We start from the raw sequence: 19,744 nt of genomic DNA, 5'->3' as shown, positions 1-19,744 counted from the left end.
TCCTGGACTTTGTATATAGATTTATGGACATTTTAGATAATTCCGTGACCAAAATGTAACCATTTTATATTGTTTTATTTCAAACCAAACGACCTCAGGTCTGAAATTTGGATTTTAAGCAACTAGGTCAAGATTAAGAGGGAAGAACTTGGAAACCTATGCTCTGTTAGCAGGAACAGTTACATTGCTGCCTGCTTCTGTGTTCTGCAGGATTGACGGTGCCTCAGACTGTACCCTGATGTTAACAAACTCGGTTAAAAATACTGGCATGGTAACGCATCATGACAGAATCGATTTGCCTTCTGTATGTGAGAATGCTGTTTTATAAGCAAATTTATCATACGTAGTACACCTGCTTACGTAACCTGGCTATACGTATATCAGTGTCTTCAGAGGAAGAGCCCCTGACCTTAATTGTGTTGAGTTGGAGAAAAATATTTCATTTGAAGTTGTCTGTGGTACTCTTAAAAAATGGTGGGAACTTCAGTGTCCTGATAAACTACCTGATGCTTTTCAGCTCTGTCTGAAAGATGATTCCACTTTTGTCCATTAAATTGCTGTTAATTCAGACAATTGATATAAAACGTTACTGCACTTCAGATACTGTATGTTAGCGTAATTCTGTTCTGTTCAGAGATGTTTTATTAGTGTAGACTGGAAATAAATCAAGGAGGTAATGTGGAGCAGAAAGAACGGTGTATTTTCTGCAGGGAGAACAATTTATGCAATTAAAGCTTTATCTTGCATATTATCTTGCATAGAATCAAACTGCTCTCACTGCAAACCATCGAGGCTTTTAATTTAGGTCCTTAATAAGGCCACACCTTTGTCTCTAACATATTTTAGGCTGGGCGTTACAACAAATACTACAATGGTTTATTTCACTGATTTCTAATATGCCTTGCTTGTGGAAGGTCAAGAAGTCTTTATTATGTAAGTTGGGTTCACGTTTTTGAGGGTCTGTATTTTTGGAAAACAGTGCATTTACTTCTACTTCCTATCTTAATGTGTTCTTTTCCTTTTAATATACATCTTTTTGGACAAAATGAAGGAACGTCAAAATTATTGACTGTTGGTTGTGCGGAACTACTGTTTGGAGTAATACTGGAAAGAAAGTGAAGGTGAAGTTTGGCCATAAATATTTCAAATTGGAAATATCTGGAACACTGCAAAGAAATGGTAGCTATATGTACTTTGATCTTCAGGTTTCTGAAACAAACGGATCCTTTAACCGTATCAAGGGAAAGTAGTCATAAGCTAGCATGAGTCCTTTGGATAGCTAAGCTGGTTAGTCTAATAAAAGTAAAGCAAAATAGTTGGATTACTCTTTGAAAGGAGACTACAAATACGTTCTGTAGTTGTTACACTGTACTGAGAGAGGAAATTAGATACACTGTGAGAAGAAATGTAGGTCAGTGTGTGATCGTTTCTCTTTTTTCTAGAGAACAGGTTCTGGATAAAATTATCAGGAAAAGTGCCTAAAATACTTGTGTGTTAAAACTTCGCTAGTAAAATTAAGAAAATTTCTGAGCTTTAAAATCTGTGGATCTGTTATTTGTAAATGCTCAAAATCGCTTTTTAACTCCTGCATCAACACATTATTTAGATGGTATATGTGTCCAAGATGATTTGCTAGGGGCATGGATTAGATGTGCATGTGTGACAGCAGTTTTCCAAAAGGAACTTGCTTGCAATATTTGTATTTTTGCACAATTCTGTAATATTTCTGTTCGAATAGTAACAGTGTTCCTTAGAAAGAAACGTTTCATCTATGATTTCAATATTTGTTTTTCTTCACAGGATGCTTAAATGGAAAACTTTCTTTTCTAAGCCATATCTCTGTATTTACTATTCATAGTGATCTCTGTTCATGGCTGAAACATTTGATACACCAAAAAAAAAAAGGCAGTGCAATTGTTGTACCAAACTTCCTTGAACAGTGTTTCTTGGTAAAGGTTTTTTAGAGAGAGTATTTATTTTCTTGTTGTTTTTTTTTAATAGCAAATTCTGAAATTGAAGTGTCTGTGTCTGCAAGAAATGTGAGAAGATTGCTTAGTTTCCAGCGATACCTGAGATCTTCCCGTTTTTTCCGTGGTATCACTGTTCCAAATTCTTCAAACATTTTGGATGATGATTATAATGGACAAGCAAAGGTTGGTTGCTTAATTTTTATCTCTGTTTTATCAAGTTTGTCTTTAAAATGTTTGTTTGCATATAATGATCTCATGTTAAGAGGCAGTGCAAGGAAATACAGTTTTTAAGCATGTATTTTTGTGTTTATGTATGTTTTGTGCATACTTTATATAAAGTCCAGCCAAAGTTATGTGATTTCTGACAAAATCCTTCATCTCCTTCGTGTTTGCTGGGGGAATTTTTACAGCTTACGTGGCTTGCATTTTTTTTTGTTTTTTAAAAAGGTCTAGCGAATCAAGGATGCACCATAATAATTGAAGAAAAAGTGAAGGAAGGAGAATGTATCTGTATTTAAGAAATGTAATGGAACAATTTGGGCAACTTCTTACTCTCCCTCCCCTTTTCCTTTTTAGTCTGATTTGATTAATGACCGTCTGAAGGAGTGACTGACTACTACTGCAAGCTTAATAAAATGTAGTAAATGAAGTTATCAGAAGAATATTACACCAAAATGACTCTTTTTTTATATGCAGTTCTTCAGAAAAGTATGATAGCTGTAATATACTCATGCTATAGTACAGGTAAAGCATGCTGGGAAGACAGGCAATACTAAAAAATTGTTACCAGAATAAAGGGCTAGTGAATTGGTGACAGAGGATGCCGAAGGGGAATGACCAGGCAAAGTTTACAGGTTGTTGAGAGCCCAAAGGCTGTGTGTTCCTACTGATTGTGTATAATACTTTTTGTTAGGAACCCTGACGCAGAAAAGAATAAATATCCTTGTAATACAGCATGTCTGATACTCAGTGTGATCAGGCTGCAGTATAAGAAGAATCTGATAACCTTGAGGATGGATTTAAAAATATACGTGTAATTTAACAGCAGAAATACCTTGTTAATGCTGTTTATTTCTTCTGGTAGCTCAGTTTTAATGGCTGGTGGAGGAAAAACTAGGACATAGCAACAGGATCACAAAACAGCTACTAATTTAATGAGAACATGAGAAACCAAGTATCGATTTTAAAATGTGCTGGACTCTGAGGACTAGAATGTGCTTTGCTCTTCATCCATGTTCATGAAAAAATAGTTTGTGTGGAGTGGCTGTGAAGTGCAATTCCAGTGAGATGCTAAGTGAAAAGCAAGTTTATTAGGAAGAAAGCTTGTTTTATATTCCTAGTAAAAAATCTAGATACTATTTCTTCTGTATGAACAAAAAGGGAAAGAGAGAAAATAAGATAAAGGGCTACTCATGGGTTAACTATTAATGCATTGCAAAAATCTGGAAGAGATTCTGAAACAAAGCATTGGAAGTCATCTTACAGTATTTTGTGATCCATACATCTATTAAAAAGATTACGTGAAATGTCAAGTGTGGGCCTTCGTTAAGATGTCTCAACTTTTTTTGTCTAAACAGAGTTATTCTGTCATACTGCTTCTGTTTATAACCTAATTGTTTTAAAATTGTGTCACTTCTTTTAAGCAAATGACTAAGAGTATGAAGGGGAGATCTCAAACCCATACTGTCAAGACGCTGCTTATATTTCAGTTTTAAAATTTGAGGCACATGTTAAAGTTTTCCAGTAATCAGACAATCATTTTTAATAGTACTTTTTTTATATTGAGATTCTTAAGATTTATATCAGTCTGAAATCTTAAATATTTCCTCTGGGCTATGGGAAGATAGGCATATGCTGAGGAAAACAAAGTTACAGCTTTTGTGTTTTCTTTCAGTGTATGCTGGAGAAGGTTGGAAACTGGAATTTTGATATTTTTCTTTTTGATAGACTGACAAATGGTGAGTTTAGTTTTTCTATTTCACTTGTGTTTTTATCTCTTAGCATAATTTAGCTATTGCTCTTATGTTGTGATGTGATTGCTTGTTCACTCAAAAACACAGATTTCATCAGGTACCATTTTGATTTAATAGCCCTTAATCTAAATTCTAGTTTGCCTTGTCACTCCGTTAAAATGCCATTACTGTCAGTACTGATAATAATCATTGATTTGTAGAAGAGGCCATTGTACTTCGCAGGTGCTGTTTTCTCTTTTTGTACTATAAGTAGTAATTTGATGTAAATTGACAATTAACTTTGCTAATTTAATCTTTTTAAAAAAAATTATGGAATGCTGTTAATTTACGTCTGTGTCCAAAAGGTCAGTTTCACTAAGCAATTATTTTTTGGATAAATTGAATGTTGGGTAGAACAATTTTAATTACTTTAGAAACTATTACTACTCTTTAGTAGACAGCCAGTTACAAAAGAGATTTGTAAATGTGCTGGAAGGGAGAAAGGCTGCTGTAGCGGATAGGGAGAAGTCTTGTATTATAATATGCAGCAATGGAAACTGGATGTTGAATAGAATGGAAGGAGGAGATGAGTCCAACACCAAGGAGACAGGCATGTGTGCCAGTGTGGAAAGCTCTTGGAGCCTGGGCTGTGAATGAAGAGCAGCTGCTGCAGTTCTTTCATCAGTCAAGAGGAGTTGGTAGCAGAGATGCAGTCAGCGTGCTTAAAGTTTGGCAGGAGGAAACAGGAACGAAGTTCCTGAAAGGAAAACATGGCACCAAAAGATAATTTTCTCTGCTGTTTTGTTAAAAGGACGCTTGGCTTAACCTACAGTAAAAGTAGTATCCTCACAGTTTCATTTCATGCAAAGCACGGATATAAAAATGAAAGCAGTGGGGATTCTTACAGATAGGATGTTTATGTAGGTAATTATAAGCTCTGATTAACTGAATGAAAAAAGTTGGGTGCGCAAGCTAAATTGTTTATAAGCATAGTTTATTTCAGATCAGATTACTCCCTTCTGATAAACTAAAGTCCTTCTTTCTATATGGGGCCTTCTCTGTCTGAAATACACTTTTTTTCGGATACCTTTTAATTACTGTCAGTACAGCTTCTATTGCGGGAGCCTTTCTATATTATCCTCTTTGCATTTTAATTTAGTCATTTTAGGAGAACATTTTGAACAGGCAGTCTTGTTCTTGAAAGTTTTTAAGAGGAGAATGCTGTATGCAAAGCTTCGGTGGATGAGCTGCCCTGGACGAGCCTGTGAGAACTACGCTACTCAGTAAATGTTCTTTGAAGAATTGTTTATCTTACTGTGAGGAAGTGGCATACACGTGTCAAGCCTAGTAATAAGCTAGATTTAGCAGACATTTTTGTCTTTTTGTACCTCAGTTTCTGCCCATGCTACGTTCCCTAATTCCTGCTAAATGAAGATTGTCAGAGTAAGTGTACCAGAACTAGGTAATCCATCATTACGTATTGTTTGCAGAGTAAATACAAATAATCTGCAAGCTGTTTCAAGTAAACAGTAAGCATGCAGGTTATTTCCCTGGCTCGTACAGTTCTGTTTGTTTTATCACTGCAAGTGATTGTAATATTATAGCTATGAGTAGGCAAAGTACATTGTAAGCTTGTAATAGTATGCATTTCCTAGAGAAATGTAAACATTTTTTCTTTGGTTTTTGGGTTGAGTAAGGAGTAGCTTCACAAAAAGAAAAGACACAAGATTGCATATGTGCAGTGTACACGAATTGACAGTGTTGACTGGCTTTTATGTTTGCCTGACTGTTCTTGTATTCCTTTTAAACCTGTGTGTCCGTTTATAAAAATCGTGATGCGACGTACCACAAAACTGAATACTGCTTTAACAGATTTGCACGTTGAAATTTTTTGCTTTTTTAATGTTTGGTAATATTTTCCTCTTACCAGCTGATTTGGTGATTGCTACAGGAGATAGCTGATGGAATCTTGTTATGCAATAAAATTTAAGTATTTACCTTAAGTTGGTTTAGAGAAATCTGCTTGTGTAATTTTTGTCACCAATTTGTTTGAAATACATTTCTTGTGAAAGTCACTGATTTCATGACTTCCAATGAATTAGTATTTTCATCTTATTTTTAGGAAACAGTCTAGTCAGCTTAACCTTTCATCTGTTTAATCTTCATGGACTAATTGAACACTTCCAGTTAGATACGATGAAACTTCGTAGATTTTTGGGTAAATACAGCTTTTTATTATGATGAATATTGCTGTTTATCCACATTTTTATACTTTAATTGAAGTGCTGGTTATAGTTTAGTAATAAGGTTTGAAGAGTACTGATCCAGTCCAGATTGTACAGTCATTTGAAGTACATTGACTGAGAGAAAATCTCTCAAAGTTTCTGTGAGTATAGAAATCTGTTAAAATCAAGCAAGTATTGACAAGTTGAGTAGCTTCATAGCAGATGCTGTGTTGTATTTGTTAAATCTAAATCATCAGGAATATATGTGAATTCATTCATGTGGCATTTTTATTGAGAAAGGATAGACTGTTCCTTTCTTTGGTTTGATCTTCAGTCAGGTTTTAGTCTTCATTTCTGAAGTTCTCAATATAGTTTCCTAACAATGCTGATCATACCCATGTTGGCAATACCTAACAGTGCCAATTCGATGCTGTCTCTTGCTTGTTCAAGCCCTTGTACAAATATTCACTGTACTGCAGACATACTGCCTCCAGGGACAGAGTACGAGACAACGTTACGAGGACGTTTGGGCCTGTGGCAGTGCAGTGCTTCAGTAGGAAGATCTGTAAATACGAAGTGGAGTATTCAAACCAAGCGGTACTTCCACTTGACAGCTGAAGGAGCTGTCTTTTTGCATCCTCATGGCCCAGACACAGACCCTGGTGTGAGGTGTCCTTCACTCGGTTCTTGTGTGATGGTACTTTTATTTAATTTGGTGGAGTGGGATGCTGATTTTTAACTGAGCAGGAGAAAGAGGTTTCAGGTCCCTCTTAGCAGGCTTTCACGGCTTCAGAGAAAACAATATTGTGGTTCCAAAGCTCGTCATTTAACGAGAAGAGAAACCACATTCAGAAGGCTTTTCTCCCCTTTCAAGTAAGGGAATACTTTTGTTCTCATCGCTGAATTCTCTTTCTACTTCATAAATTTTATCGGTTCTGTCATGACTTTACTGTTGTTTTAAAGTGGACTCAACTCCTCCCAGTTCCAAAAAAATAGAGCAGCTGACCTTGGGAATTGATATATTGCAGTGTGAAGAAAGCGGTTGTAGAAATCTGGTCTTAAGCTGCTCACGTTGTAACTGTGTTTTGTCTTTGTCACCTTGCTTGCCTCCTGGTTAGCTGAGATTTAGCAAAAGATTATTTTACTTAAAACAGACTGTGGAAGAAGGCAAATTTTTATTCTAACATGGAAATTCACCACCTTCCTGTTTTTGTTGATGCCTTCTACTTAACAGCAGTAACAAAAACGTTTCTTAGCTCTGTCCCTGCCCATCTGTGCAATCAAGCAACCTTTCTTCCAAATACAGCTCATTAGCATGAACCTAAATCATTCTTTTGCTACCTTTTATACCTTGTTCCAAAGGAATCTGAAGGTCAAATTCCAGAAGATTAAGACAGTTCAAGTGTTCCCTGGTGCCACACTAAATCCACTTCAAGAACTTATTGGGATTTTTTTAATAATGAGAGAAATCTAAATTTAGTCCTTGATGGGATCTTAACATTTCATTTCTGTGTGTGTATATATATATTACATATCTATATGTGTATATATCTATACACACATGGTCTTTCTGTGATTTCCAAAAGTTACCTGGAGATCTGTCATCTTCTGTTTGTTCTCAATTTCTTATTCCAGACTCAGAGAGAGAAAATATAAGGTACTACATGCCTGGAAACATATGGTTGAAGTGCCATTCTAATTCTGGCAAACCAGAATCAAAATACTATCCTAGGTCTACTTTCTTGAAGTAAGTTAGGAAAATTGTGGACTATAAGTAAACAGGACCAGCTTATGAATCCATAAAATTCGAGGAGTAAGCCAAGGACCTCTTCAGTCATGCAGTGAACATAAAAAATACGTGAAAGGGAGTTCTACCTCAGGTTAATGGAGTGCAAAGATGCTTTTCTTTATTATTGTCCATATGAGGTGTCAACTATGCATTGGATGCTCTTGAGATCACACAATGGTTACAGTACTTTAACTTTTCATGAGCCACAAATCTTCAGAAATACCACGGCAGTAATACTTTAATATTACAGTCAATTACATGGACGGTGCTGGCTTGTAAACTGAGTAGGAAAAGAGATTTGGATGGGAATGGCAGACTGTAGTCAGCCAGGAAAATGTTCTTTCAAAGTTTACTTGAAAGAACTAATGCATCATCAGGCAAAACTCTGCAATTTAGAATATAATTTGATTGCTGTACTTCAGATCTTCTCTCCCTCCATCCCTTTAAACGTTACAGTTCTTGTACTCTAAAGGACATCCACATTAGCTTAACTACATAAAATATTCTACTTGCAGTGCTGAAAGACAGGAAGATGGAGGAGAGTAGCAAAGCAAGGAAGAAATTAAATAGGAAATAGTAAATCTAGGAGTGGTTAATCAGACCATGGTCTAAATTAAATTATTTTCTAAACTGTACATAGGCTTAAATTTATTTGAGTGAAAGTATGAGAAAATGCCTAAACCATGTAGAGGTGTCTTCCCACAACTGCTTCCTGAAGGAGAAAGAAAAGCACTTAATATGACAATAAAACGCTGCCTAATTCCTCTGCTTTGAAGGCATGATATTAAGCCATCCTGATGCTCCATTTAATAGTATCTTCATTTTGTATTCCAGGTTGCCTCAACATTCAGGCAGGCTAGGTTTTCAAAGGGAGACTTTCCTGGAAAGTTCTTAAAGTCAAAGTATCTCAGATAATATACTGACTTCAAGTTGTATAATTTTTGCTCTGAGATGACTTTACATGTAGTTGATTTCTTTTAGAAAATACAGTTTGCTCACATAAAAATCTTTTATACTTAGGTGTTAGTTCAACTGACAATTTATTGACTTTGACACTTTTATGTATGTGTAACCTGTGATATTGCATATTTCTGTGTCTAACAAGGACATAAAATGGTACTTGAAAAAATTGCTATTTTATTTAAATTTGGATATTTGTTATTTTCCTGCAGTTATGGTTCAAGAAGATTATCACAGTCAAAATCCTTATCATAATGCAGTTCATGCTGCTGATGTGACTCAGGCCATGCACTGTTATTTACAAGAGCCTAAGGTAAGGGAGCATTCTCGATTTTACATCACATGTAAATATAGTAATATATTTATTTCTGCATGTGTATAAGTGGTTTGTGTGCACATACACGCGTGTATTGCATGTGCACATACACTCCTTTTAAAGCAAAAAAAAAAAAGCAACAACAGCCTCTTTCCCTCAAACCCAAAACCCACTTTTTGAACAGGTGGTGGAACAGGAGGACAAAAGGAGCAGAGGGGAAGATCTCCGTGTTGCTGAGGCTGTGTTTTCACACTTAGTAGTGTGCTTTTCTTTTTTTTTTTTTCTTTTGAGCTGGCATTGTCTTTTGTGTGACTTCATTGTGAACCAGATGAGCAAATTGATTAAGTTTGCAGCTGTTTAGCATAGAGCTGTGCCCAAAGACATTTACATAGAATTGCAGCCTGAGTCAGAGCTGGCAATAATAAACTGTGTATTCATGTTTTTTTTTTACCTTTTTTTTTTTCCACTCTAGAAACTACTGTTACTCTTGTTTGGCTCATCTTTGGTGTTAATGAATAATATGCTTCTGCTAAAGGCACATCATAGCAAGATATCAAGAGTATGCTTTTGCTTCCTTTTAGGAAAAGCAAAGAAGGAAAACATGCAGTGTGACAGACCTCAAGGAGCTGAGCTAGTTCAGGGTTTGCTCCGTATTACTTGGTCTGCTGGCAGTCTGTTGTAAACGAGTTAGACAATTTCAGGGATAAATCATAGAATCACAGAATGGCTTGGGTTGGAAGGGACCTCAAAGATCATCTAGTACCAAACACCCCTGCCATGGGCAGGGATGGCACACACCAGACCAGGTTGCCCAGGGCCTCATCCAACCTGGCCTTGAACACCTCCAGGGATGGGGCATCTACAACCTCACTGGGAACCCTGTTCCAGGGCCTCACAACCTTCTGAGTGAAGAATTTCCTCCTAACCTCTAATATAAATATTCCCTCTTTTAGTTTAAAACCTTCCAACCTTGTCCTGTCGCTATCTGACTGAGCAAATAGTCCCTCTCCATCCTTTTTATAAGCCTCCTTTAAGTATTGAAAAGCTGCAATGAGGTCACCCCAGAGCCTTCTCTTCTCCAGGCAGAACAGCCCCAGCTTTCTCAGCCTTTCTCCATAGGAGAGGTGCTCCAGCCCTCTGAGCGTGTTCATGGCCCTCCTTGGACCTGCTCTAACAGCTCCACATCCTTCTGGTGCTGGGACCCCAGACCTGGATGCAGCACTCAAGGTGGGGCCTCAAGAAGGCAGAGCAGAGGGGGACAATCCTCTCTCTCGCCCTGCTGCCCACCCCTCTGGTGATGCAGCCCAGGATGCAGTTGGCCTTCTGGGCTGCAAGCACACACTGCTGGCTCATGTCAAACTTTTTGTCTGCCCAAACCCCCAAGTCCTTCTCTGCAGGGCTGCTCTCAGTGAGTTCTTCTCCCCGTCTGTGCTCTTGTCCAGGCTTGCCCCAACTCAGGTGCAGCACCTTGCACTTGGACTTGTTGAACCTCATTAGGTTCTTGTGGGTCCCAGGTCTCCAGCCTGTCCAGGTCCCTTTGGATTTCATCCCTTCCTTCTGTTGTATTGACTGCACCACTCAGCTTGGTGTCATCTGCAAACTTGCTGAGGGTACGCAATCCTCAGCAATAAATCCTGTCCTTTTTATTAAATCAATGCAAACTGTAGTACTCTGTAGCCAGAGTGAGATAAGGTATTTATCTTGATGCCAATTATCACTAGTTTGGTATTCTCTTGAAAACAATGCCTCTTTATTCTGTTTCTGAAGTAAAAACAAATAAGTGCTGGTTCCAGGGACATTTTTAGAGGCTCTTTACCCACTCCCACTGTTTCTCAGTGTTGCTCTCAGATCAGTTGTTGGGGCAGTGAGACAGGTCACAGAACTGATGCGTATCAGTTATATTTATGGCATGCAGTTTGGAGTCTGTGAGCATTTATTATTTAATACTCATGATGAAAGTTTTGTAATGCTTCTGGTAGAAGTATGGACTTTTCTGAAACATACATAGCTACTGGTTCTGTTGTACCCAAATGCATTGTAAACCTATGAGGCGTGATAGACGGCAAATGCAAAAGGGAATAAAAACTCCTGTCCTCGCAGGGGGTTTGCTGCACTTCATTTTTGTACAGGTCATACTATCCTCTGTTTGAATGCAAGCTAGACATTGATACTGAGTTTAACCCAAACTTCCCAACCAGAAGTAGTAGCGGGAAGAGTATCTAAGAACAGTGAAAAGAAGACCATGCAGTCGCATGCTGAGTTAATTAATTAACATGCACGTGCTTCTAGAAAATGTTTATCTTCAGCAGACTTTCTTCCTTCAGTTCTTTTCCCAGTAGGTTTTGAAATAAAATTGTGCAAAAGAGTAGAAATCTGCTCTGAATGGTTCTTAAGGCTTCTAAAGTGTTAGCTGCTTCTTTCTAAGGTGACAGTATTTTTTTAAAATATAGAATGTATTTAAAGCAGTCTCTGTGCATACAGACAGACTGGGTAAATGAGAGAAAGCTCGCTTTAAGAATTTGCTGCTTTTAACAGGATCTGTTTAGAAATAGCAATTCATTGCCAACCAGAAAGTACCGTTTTCTGTGCCAGCATTTTCTGACTGAACCTTGACATTCAGAAAGAAGAGTGCTTAAACCATTGAAATTTTTGTAGCTTTTTTCCCCCTACAAAATACTTGGGAATCAGTGGAATCTTGGGTTTACATCATTAAATTTCCTCAGAATTCCTATTTGCTTTTAATTACTAAAAAGAAAACCAAAAATGTGACACCTGTGCACCTATTTTAGGGGGTTATGCTTGCACTGTTGACAGAATTACATTTGTTGTTATCTTACAGCTTTCCCAATCCTTAACTCCATGGGATGTTCTGCTCAGTTTAATTGCAGCTGCCACACATGATTTGGATCACCCAGGCGTTAATCAACCTTTCCTAATTAAAACAAACCATTACTTAGCAACTTTGTATAAGGTAAGGAGAAAATTGGTTGTTTTGTGAAAAACAGATTTGGAGAGTTCCTGAGGAGTAGAGACAAGGAATATAAATTGTGATGTCTTTAGCTAGTTGTAGGTGTGAATTTGAGAGTGTTTCCATGCCACTGGGATAAAAATGTGCAAGCTATCAAAGTATTCAGGATGTGAGAGTTCTAATCCCCTTCAAAACCAACCAACCAAACCTCCCTCTGTGGTACAGCTCTTAGTGTGAAGCTATTCAATCCTTTTAAGACCTAAAGTCATTGGCATCTGTGATACCACTTTCATTTGCAGAATACCTCAGTACTGGAGAACCATCACTGGAGATCAGCAGTGGGGTTGCTGAGAGAGTCTGGTTTATTTGCACATATGTCATTGGAAAACAGGTATGGTTTATACAAAATAATATAGATCAGTTTAAGATGCAAGTAAGCCATCACTTAAGAAAGAATAAAATATTGCATGGCAGTTCATAATTTACATTTTGCATTCAGATCTATTTTAAGAATTATCAGATACCATGCTACTGGAGTAGGGGATTTCATGGTGCAATGTTAGATTTGGAAAACAACATCTACTGTGAGCACACTATAGAGATGCGTTCGTGTAGTCAAGCACCTGTTTACATTAATTTATATTAAACCTGGCAGCCTTTTCTCATTCTGTCACTGCAATTGCAGTTCAAAATAGACCTTTTTCACCTACTTTAGCAATCAATACACATTAAACAATTTGTGCATGTTTAAGGAAAAACAAACAAAAAAGCTAAAAACTGTTTTCATCTTTCTGAAAGCTGCTGATGAAATGTTCTGATATTTCTATGGTTGTTGTAGGAAGAGAAATTAAAAAAAGAAACCATCCTGTGAAAATACTGATCAGTAAGCTTGTGACTTGAATTTGTGTTATAATGAATATGATAAGGAAGACATGTAAATGTAGTGATGGCTGCTATTCTTAATTGCTATGCTGTCTGAATGCTCGGTATCGCTAATTACTACAGGCAGCTGATGGAAAGCCAGATAGGTGATCTCATTCTTGCCACAGACATCAGTCAGCAAAATGAGTATCTGTCCATGTTCCGATCCCACTTGGATAGAGGAGACCTATGCTTAGAGGACGCAAACCATCGTCACTTCATTTTACAGGTGACCTTTTTTTGCTAATATTTTTGAAAATATGATTTTAACTAGAAAAAAAATAAAGTGGTAAATACTACTAGTTCTAGGCTATATTTTTACTTTCAAAATGAAGTAGAAATAGCCTTAGTCATTTTGTTTCATTGCAAAAAGCTTGTTCCCTCCACTTCTCTCCCTCTCTCCCATTACTTCTCCCAAGTGATTTCATATGTTGGTAGGTAACTTGGATGTACTAAACTAAGGAGAAATACATCTTCAAGACGAGAATTAGTTCTTCTGGTGACTCTAGTGTAGTCTCAGTACCATGAAATGCTTTGTCAGAATGTATTTCAGGGAAAAAAAAGAAAAAAAGCACTATTGTTGTGAATCAGCTTCATAGCATCAGCTTCAACTTCATAGAAAATTTTATGACTAGGTTCATTGTGTGGACTGTAAGAGAAAATGGACAGATGAGAAGTTCTTTCCTGTGCAAACTATTAATAAATATGTGAACTTCAGAGCTAGAAATGCAAAATCCTGTTTGCTTTTACTGAAGTTCCTTTTTCTGAATTCGTTGCTGTCTCCTGTATTACTGAATAAACTAAGTGTAGTGCCCCTGAAATACTTTGACTTGACTCAATTTTCCTATTGCTCAGAAATGATAATGAGATCTGATAGTTTCCTGAGTGTTTTTTAAGTATGATTATGGAACATAAACTTGAGGGAAGCACAAATGGTAGGTAGGTTTGTTATTGACAAAACTTAAAATATCTGCTGCCAGGAATTAGATAATTAAGGATGTTGCTGTTGGAGAGACGGGGTAAGCAGGGTGACCTAACAGTGCGTATTCCTTTACTAGATGGCTTTGAAGTGTGCTGATATTTGTAACCCATGTCGGACTTGGGAGCTGAGTAAGCAGTGGAGTGAAAAAGTAACAGAGGAGTTCTTCCATCAAGGCAAGTAACAGTAGAAGTATCTGTTAGTTCATAATGTATTTATATTGCGGAGAGAGCAATCGTGAGTCATAGCTGCCTGCAAATAAATAGTGATTTATATTTAGTACTAATAGAGATTTACAGTACAGTGTGGGATTTTCTTCTTTATTGGGTTGTATTTCTTGCAAATGGTTCGTGGAAATAAAACCTGGTGAAAAATCTGCTTAGAATCTGAATGTGGAATGACTGGCCCAATAGATCCTTCAGATGGGAAGGTGCTTCAGATAAGTAATTAGGTTCCATTTACGTGTTCCTAGTAAATTGTGAAATATATTCTTGCCAGATATTCAATATTTAAAATTTATTTGGATGTGAGGACCTGTTGGTACGCAGGAACAACTAGGAAGGAGATTTTTAGTCATGTAAGTAGCAGTAACTATGTGATAAGCAGCTAATAAAGCTTTTAGTTGACAAGTGGAACAAATTAATTTTGCCCATTATTATTGAATTCTTTTAATAATGAAAACTGAGCTTCTTTTTTTTGAAGGCTAGTTTAGCTGCCTTGATTTGAGAAATGCTGGTTTGCATAGATAAGAAAAATGGAGAACTGACTTTTATTTGGTGCTAAGCATGTGAAACTTATTACTAGATGGAGATTACGTGGAAGTAGAACCATAAATTCTCTTCAGTGAGAAATTTGTGAAGGCTAAAGCAAGAGAAACTCAATTTGTTGTTTCTACAGCAATGCAGGAGTTTTTGCAAGGAAGTATGTTAATCCGTCAGGAAACCTCTGATGTTTTTCTTGAATTACTGCTTGTGTGATCAAAATACACAGTATTGGACCTGATGACTTAACAGTTGTATTATACTCTTACTTCTTTAGGAGATATTGAAAAAAAATATCACTTGGGTGTGAGTCCACTTTGTGACCGACAGACAGAAACTATTGCCAACATCCAGATTGGTAACTGCAATTCACTTTATTTCAGTAGATTCCTTTCAGGATGTGTATCAAAGAACATCTCTTTTCCATATGTTTCCTGGAAGCTGTACCTGGTCTCTCTGTGTAGCAGCACTTCTTTACAACAAACTTCTTTTTTTTTTTTTGCTTCTGATTTGTTTAATTTGCTATACCATTTCTCCCTTCAGTGTAGTATTTACGAAATGTTCTGTACAGTCCCGGAGACTGAGGTCGCTGTTTCCTCACAGAACGAACGGGGAGAGCATGGGAGGCAGCTCTGTTACTTTTCCTGTGCTGCTGCCCAGTCGTTTCCTAATCTGGGCTGGCCAGTTTGAGAAGAGGAGTTTTTCACCTTGCCCGTGCAGTGGCTGGTGCCTTTTGAGGTTGCTGCAAAACAATTCCAGCGCTCTGGTGTTTGCTTTCTGGAATGCCAGCATTCATTTTAAATACAGCCTTACCTAGGGTGGTGGACAGGGATTTGATGGAGAAACGTGAAAAGCCATTACGGTATTTTTTGCTGTCTTTAGCTGAATTTGAAATAGCTGAAGGGCTTACTTTTTTTTCGTATTTGTTTTAATGAAGTTGTTTATGTAGATTGAATAGGACTCAGTTAAAAATAGTAAAGAGAACAATAAATTTAACCACAAATATACTGTGAAGGAGTGCTTGAAGTTAATTAAACATTAAAAAAACGTTTGATCAGCTGCACTGCTTTGATATATAATGTTAGAGAATTATACGTTTTTGTAATTGACAGATCTAAGCAAGCCCAGTTTGGTAGGCTTACCATTCAATTTTTGGTTCACAGAAATCAGATACTATAAATAGCTGCACATACACATATGCACAAACACAAATGTAAATGTTTATCTGTTGGTGTTTTGTGTCCTTTTTGTTTAAAAATTTGGCTAATTGTATTTTTCAGTATTTTTAATCAGCTTAATATTGTGAAAAGAACCCAGGTTTTCATTTTATTTATTTTTTTCCCTGTGTAATATAGCTCAGATAATCTAAGGGGCAATTTCTTAGAAAACCTACGTGTCTAAATGAAAGATTTGTGTAGTTTTTGTGACTTAGTTACTGAAGCTTAGATTCCCTCCCCCCAACCCTTTCTAATATTTTACTGTATTTGGTCATTCTGAAAAAAAAGCAGGCTAATTTGTAATCCAATATAGTGCTGCTCCTTTGACTGACCAGTGAAATCTTTTGTATTTTGAGAGATTGTTTAGTAAAGACACCCTAAATATCAAATGACTTTTTAAATATGTATTTGAATAGTCCGATGCATTGTTTAATTTCTTACTGGATTTTATTAAAGTTCAGTGGGTTTTCTCCTGTTTTTTCACTTGGGTATGTTTGTTTGTTTGTCTTCCAAGGTTTTATGACCTACTTAGTGGAGCCGCTATTTGGGGAGTGGGCCCGGTTCTCGAACACCAGGCTGTCGCAGACGATGCTCGGCCACCTGGGACTGAACAAGGCGAGCTGGAAGGGAGTGCAGAGAGAACAGTCTAGCAGTGGTGATGACGTCGATCCCGCTTTTGAGGAAATGGACTCAGACATATTACCTCAGGAACCTCGATTGTCCTGACCTCAATCTTCATGACAAAACTGCCTCTTCTCTTGGTATCTGCACAGCTGGATTAAAGGAGATACTTGTCTGCCCGAGGTTTTGGTAAAATGGTAAAATGATGCCAGCATTATTTATTTCCAAGTTTTCCTTTGACACAGACCATTTGAACCTGATTTTTTTTAACTGCAAGATCCGAACATAGAGCAATATGCATATGCCTCAGTTGGTTTTCGTTTGGAACCTTGAATATGCAAAGCACAGCAGTGACTGAGCCTTGAAGGAACAGTACGAGAGCTTCATTGTGCCACATGTTTTGTTTTGTTTTTTTTTGTGAAATCTGAAATCTGGTCTTCAAATCTAAGACTTGAGATGGATCGTTCCACTTTCTTGGAATTTAGCAAGACTTGCATAAATGTGTTCAAAGCATACCTTCCACTCAGTCCCTGTTTTAATACGGAAATGTGAAGTGCCCATCCTCTGCTGCCTCTGGCAAGACTTGATGTTTACAAATGTACTCTGAAACTATTGGTTCTAGACTTAACCTTTGCGCATGGCTGTGAAGGAACCACTAACCTGGGTTTTTTGCTTTTTTAAAAGAAAAAGATCAAATCCGAGACTGCAGCTCTTGTTTCTTTGGATGCCAGAAAAGCCTCCCATTTGCCATAATTTTGTTTGTGCACTGGGAACTGAGCATTCATCATAGAGCACAGCCAAGCTTTACTCCAGTGCTGTATGGGAATGCAGTTTTTTAAAAGCGGAAAACACTTCTGAATTTGGGAAGGGAAGGGGTGGGGGTGGGGGGGAAGCGTCTGAACTGCATTGCGATTCTGCAGTGAAAACATCGCATGTTGTTTTCACCATTGTACACTTGAACTGCACATGCAAGAAAAAGGTGGAATGTCTAAACACCATAATCAGCTCAGGGTATTTGCCAATCTGAAATAAAGTGGGATGGGAAGCGTGTCCTTCAGAACAAGGGTACAAATGCCCCTTTCGCTGCAGTGTGTGTGTATGTGTGGGTGTGTGAGTATGTCTGGGGCGGGGGAGGGCGGGAGGGAGCTGGGAAGGGTTTGAACGGCAACATTTTTTTTTTTTATTTATTCTTTTAGAATGTGACAATTTCATGAACAGCCACATCGGGGAGGAAACTGTAACAAATTGCTACAGATGCCTTAAACTATGCACAAAGCTAAGTGACCAAATTTGTTTTTGATTTGAAAAAAAAAAAAAAGGTAAAAAATAAAAAAAGTGCATTGTTTACTTATTCCTCCCTCTACTGAAACATTACCCGCTAATGGGGTTTTGATGGGAAAAGGAGAAAATGTTTTTTAGGACAAAATTAAAGGACTAATTTTAAACTTAAAACATTCCATTTTTGTAATTTGTTTTACATTGTTTTAAGTACAGTAAGCACAACTGTAATCTGATTTGAGAAACTGGTGCTTTCTTTTAGTTCATTTGTATTTCCCTGTTCTTATTGTAAAAGACTGTTTATTAATTCTGTTTACAGTTTGTTGCAACAGCCATTCTTGGGAGAGAGCTTCAGCGTAAAGCCATTTGTAAAGGCTTTGCTGTATTCATTTTAATATGTGCCTGTTGCTGTTAACTTTTAATTAATAAAAAAGTTCTTTTCACGTTATGCTCCTGTACATTTAAGTTATGACCGAGTCATGGAAAGACAGCTGAGGTTGCAGTGAGCTTCCACTGTAAAACTAAGCCCATTTTTTGGATTTGAAACTACTAGTCCTCCTAATACTCCAAAATTTATCGCCTCTTCGAGCTTGGCCTTTCACTGTTTCAAAAGCAAATTCTGACTTACCTGTTTGTTTCCCTTCTAAAATTAAGTTGTTTCTTACTCTTTCATGTTCCCTGAAGTAATATTATTAATCTCAAAGTGGCCATGTTTAAAGAAATAAATTTGTAATGAAACCACTTTTTTTGGAACCTGCGTGGACTTCCTTCCTTTGCTGCCAGTGCAAGTTCTTGCTATTGTCTGACTTCACTAGAGGATCAAATGTGCTGCCAGTTTGGGTTATAACGTGACGTAAGAGGAAAAAAAAAAAGCCTTATTTTAACAGCTTGTCCTTAAGAGGGTGGTGGTACTTGCCAGAGTTCTTCGGAGCTGCCGGAACAAAGAGGAGGTAGCTGTGCGTTTGAGTAATTCACTGTGGAGACTGCAGCGCAGCTTCCTTACAGCCTGTACAGATTTGCAGGGTTAAGTGTGGAAAAGTACTGATTCCTCTGTTTTTTGAATAAAACCTGTTCTGAGCCTGCAGATACTTTCGAAACAACCATTAAAATCAGAATCTGATGTCTCCTGATCCTCACATTTTCAGAAATGTGACTCAGTTTATATTGCCATTGAGGCGCTGTCTTTAAACTTTGCTAATTGTTGCAGGATACTTGTATTTTAATAAGAATTTTTAATGGAAATGAAAGTTAATGAACTTACAAATACATATATAGCAATACTTACATAGAATATTTATAAACAACCTGCGATTCTTCAACATTTTGCAATCTTAGTGTTAGATTGATCTGTTCTGATAGGGACCAGTACAGCTTGTCAAAATCCTGGAGTAAAATGTGAGTAATTTTGTTCTATGCCGGCTTTCCTAGGGAGGGGCTTCTGGCTTTTCCTACAGCATTGGATTTGAAAAAAAAATGGTTCTAATCCCATTTATTAATGTGCATGGAAGCTTCTGACACTTGACTGAATTAAAACAAAAATGTCTCTCTTGAAAGTACTGTCTTGAAATTCCTTCTAAAAATCTACACTGGATGTCAGCGTTCCTGCAGCTAATTGTTTTGTGTATAAACCGAGAGCATTAATATGCCAGGCGCGTACTTAACGCGTTACAACCGCTAACAGCCAGTCACAGCCCATGTGAGTCCTGAAATGTGTTACGGGATGGATGTCAGCTTCCCATCATAATTGGTTTTAAGCTGCGACTCTGCTGCTGTTGGGCCACGCTATT

General features: G+C 37.4%; 1 protein-coding gene across 4 annotated transcripts in view; it reads left to right on the top strand.

Moving 5' to 3' along the window:
- PDE7A (phosphodiesterase 7A) overlaps positions 1–18,698 on the top strand; it is a 77,657-nt gene extending 58,959 nt beyond the window's left edge. For 3 of the 4 annotated variants that reach the window (XM_066993035.1, XM_013185876.3, XM_066993037.1), the window contains 10 exons: positions 2,002–2,153; positions 3,865–3,928; positions 6,045–6,140; positions 9,109–9,209; positions 12,052–12,183; positions 12,480–12,571; positions 13,186–13,330; positions 14,160–14,256; positions 15,119–15,199; positions 16,573–18,698. In XM_066993035.1, the coding sequence (XP_066849136.1) occupies positions 2,002–2,153; positions 3,865–3,928; positions 6,045–6,140; positions 9,109–9,209; positions 12,052–12,183; positions 12,480–12,571; positions 13,186–13,330; positions 14,160–14,256; positions 15,119–15,199; positions 16,573–16,784 (1,172 nt within the window). In that variant the 3' untranslated portion in view covers positions 16,785–18,698. The remainder of the gene's footprint in view (positions 1–2,001; positions 2,154–3,864; positions 3,929–6,044; positions 6,141–9,108; positions 9,210–12,051; positions 12,184–12,479; positions 12,572–13,185; positions 13,331–14,159; positions 14,257–15,118; positions 15,200–16,572) is intronic. The other variant, XM_066993036.1, reaches the window with a different exon arrangement.
- The last annotated feature ends 1,046 nt before the right edge of the window (positions 18,699–19,744 follow it).

This window comes from Anser cygnoides, chromosome 2, assembly GCF_040182565.1.
Source record: "Anser cygnoides isolate HZ-2024a breed goose chromosome 2, Taihu_goose_T2T_genome, whole genome shotgun sequence".
In the NCBI taxonomy this organism is placed as follows: Eukaryota; Metazoa; Chordata; class Aves; order Anseriformes; family Anatidae; genus Anser; species Anser cygnoides.
Note: the sequence above shows the minus strand (reverse complement) of the source record. Positions and strands in the feature narration are given on the sequence as shown.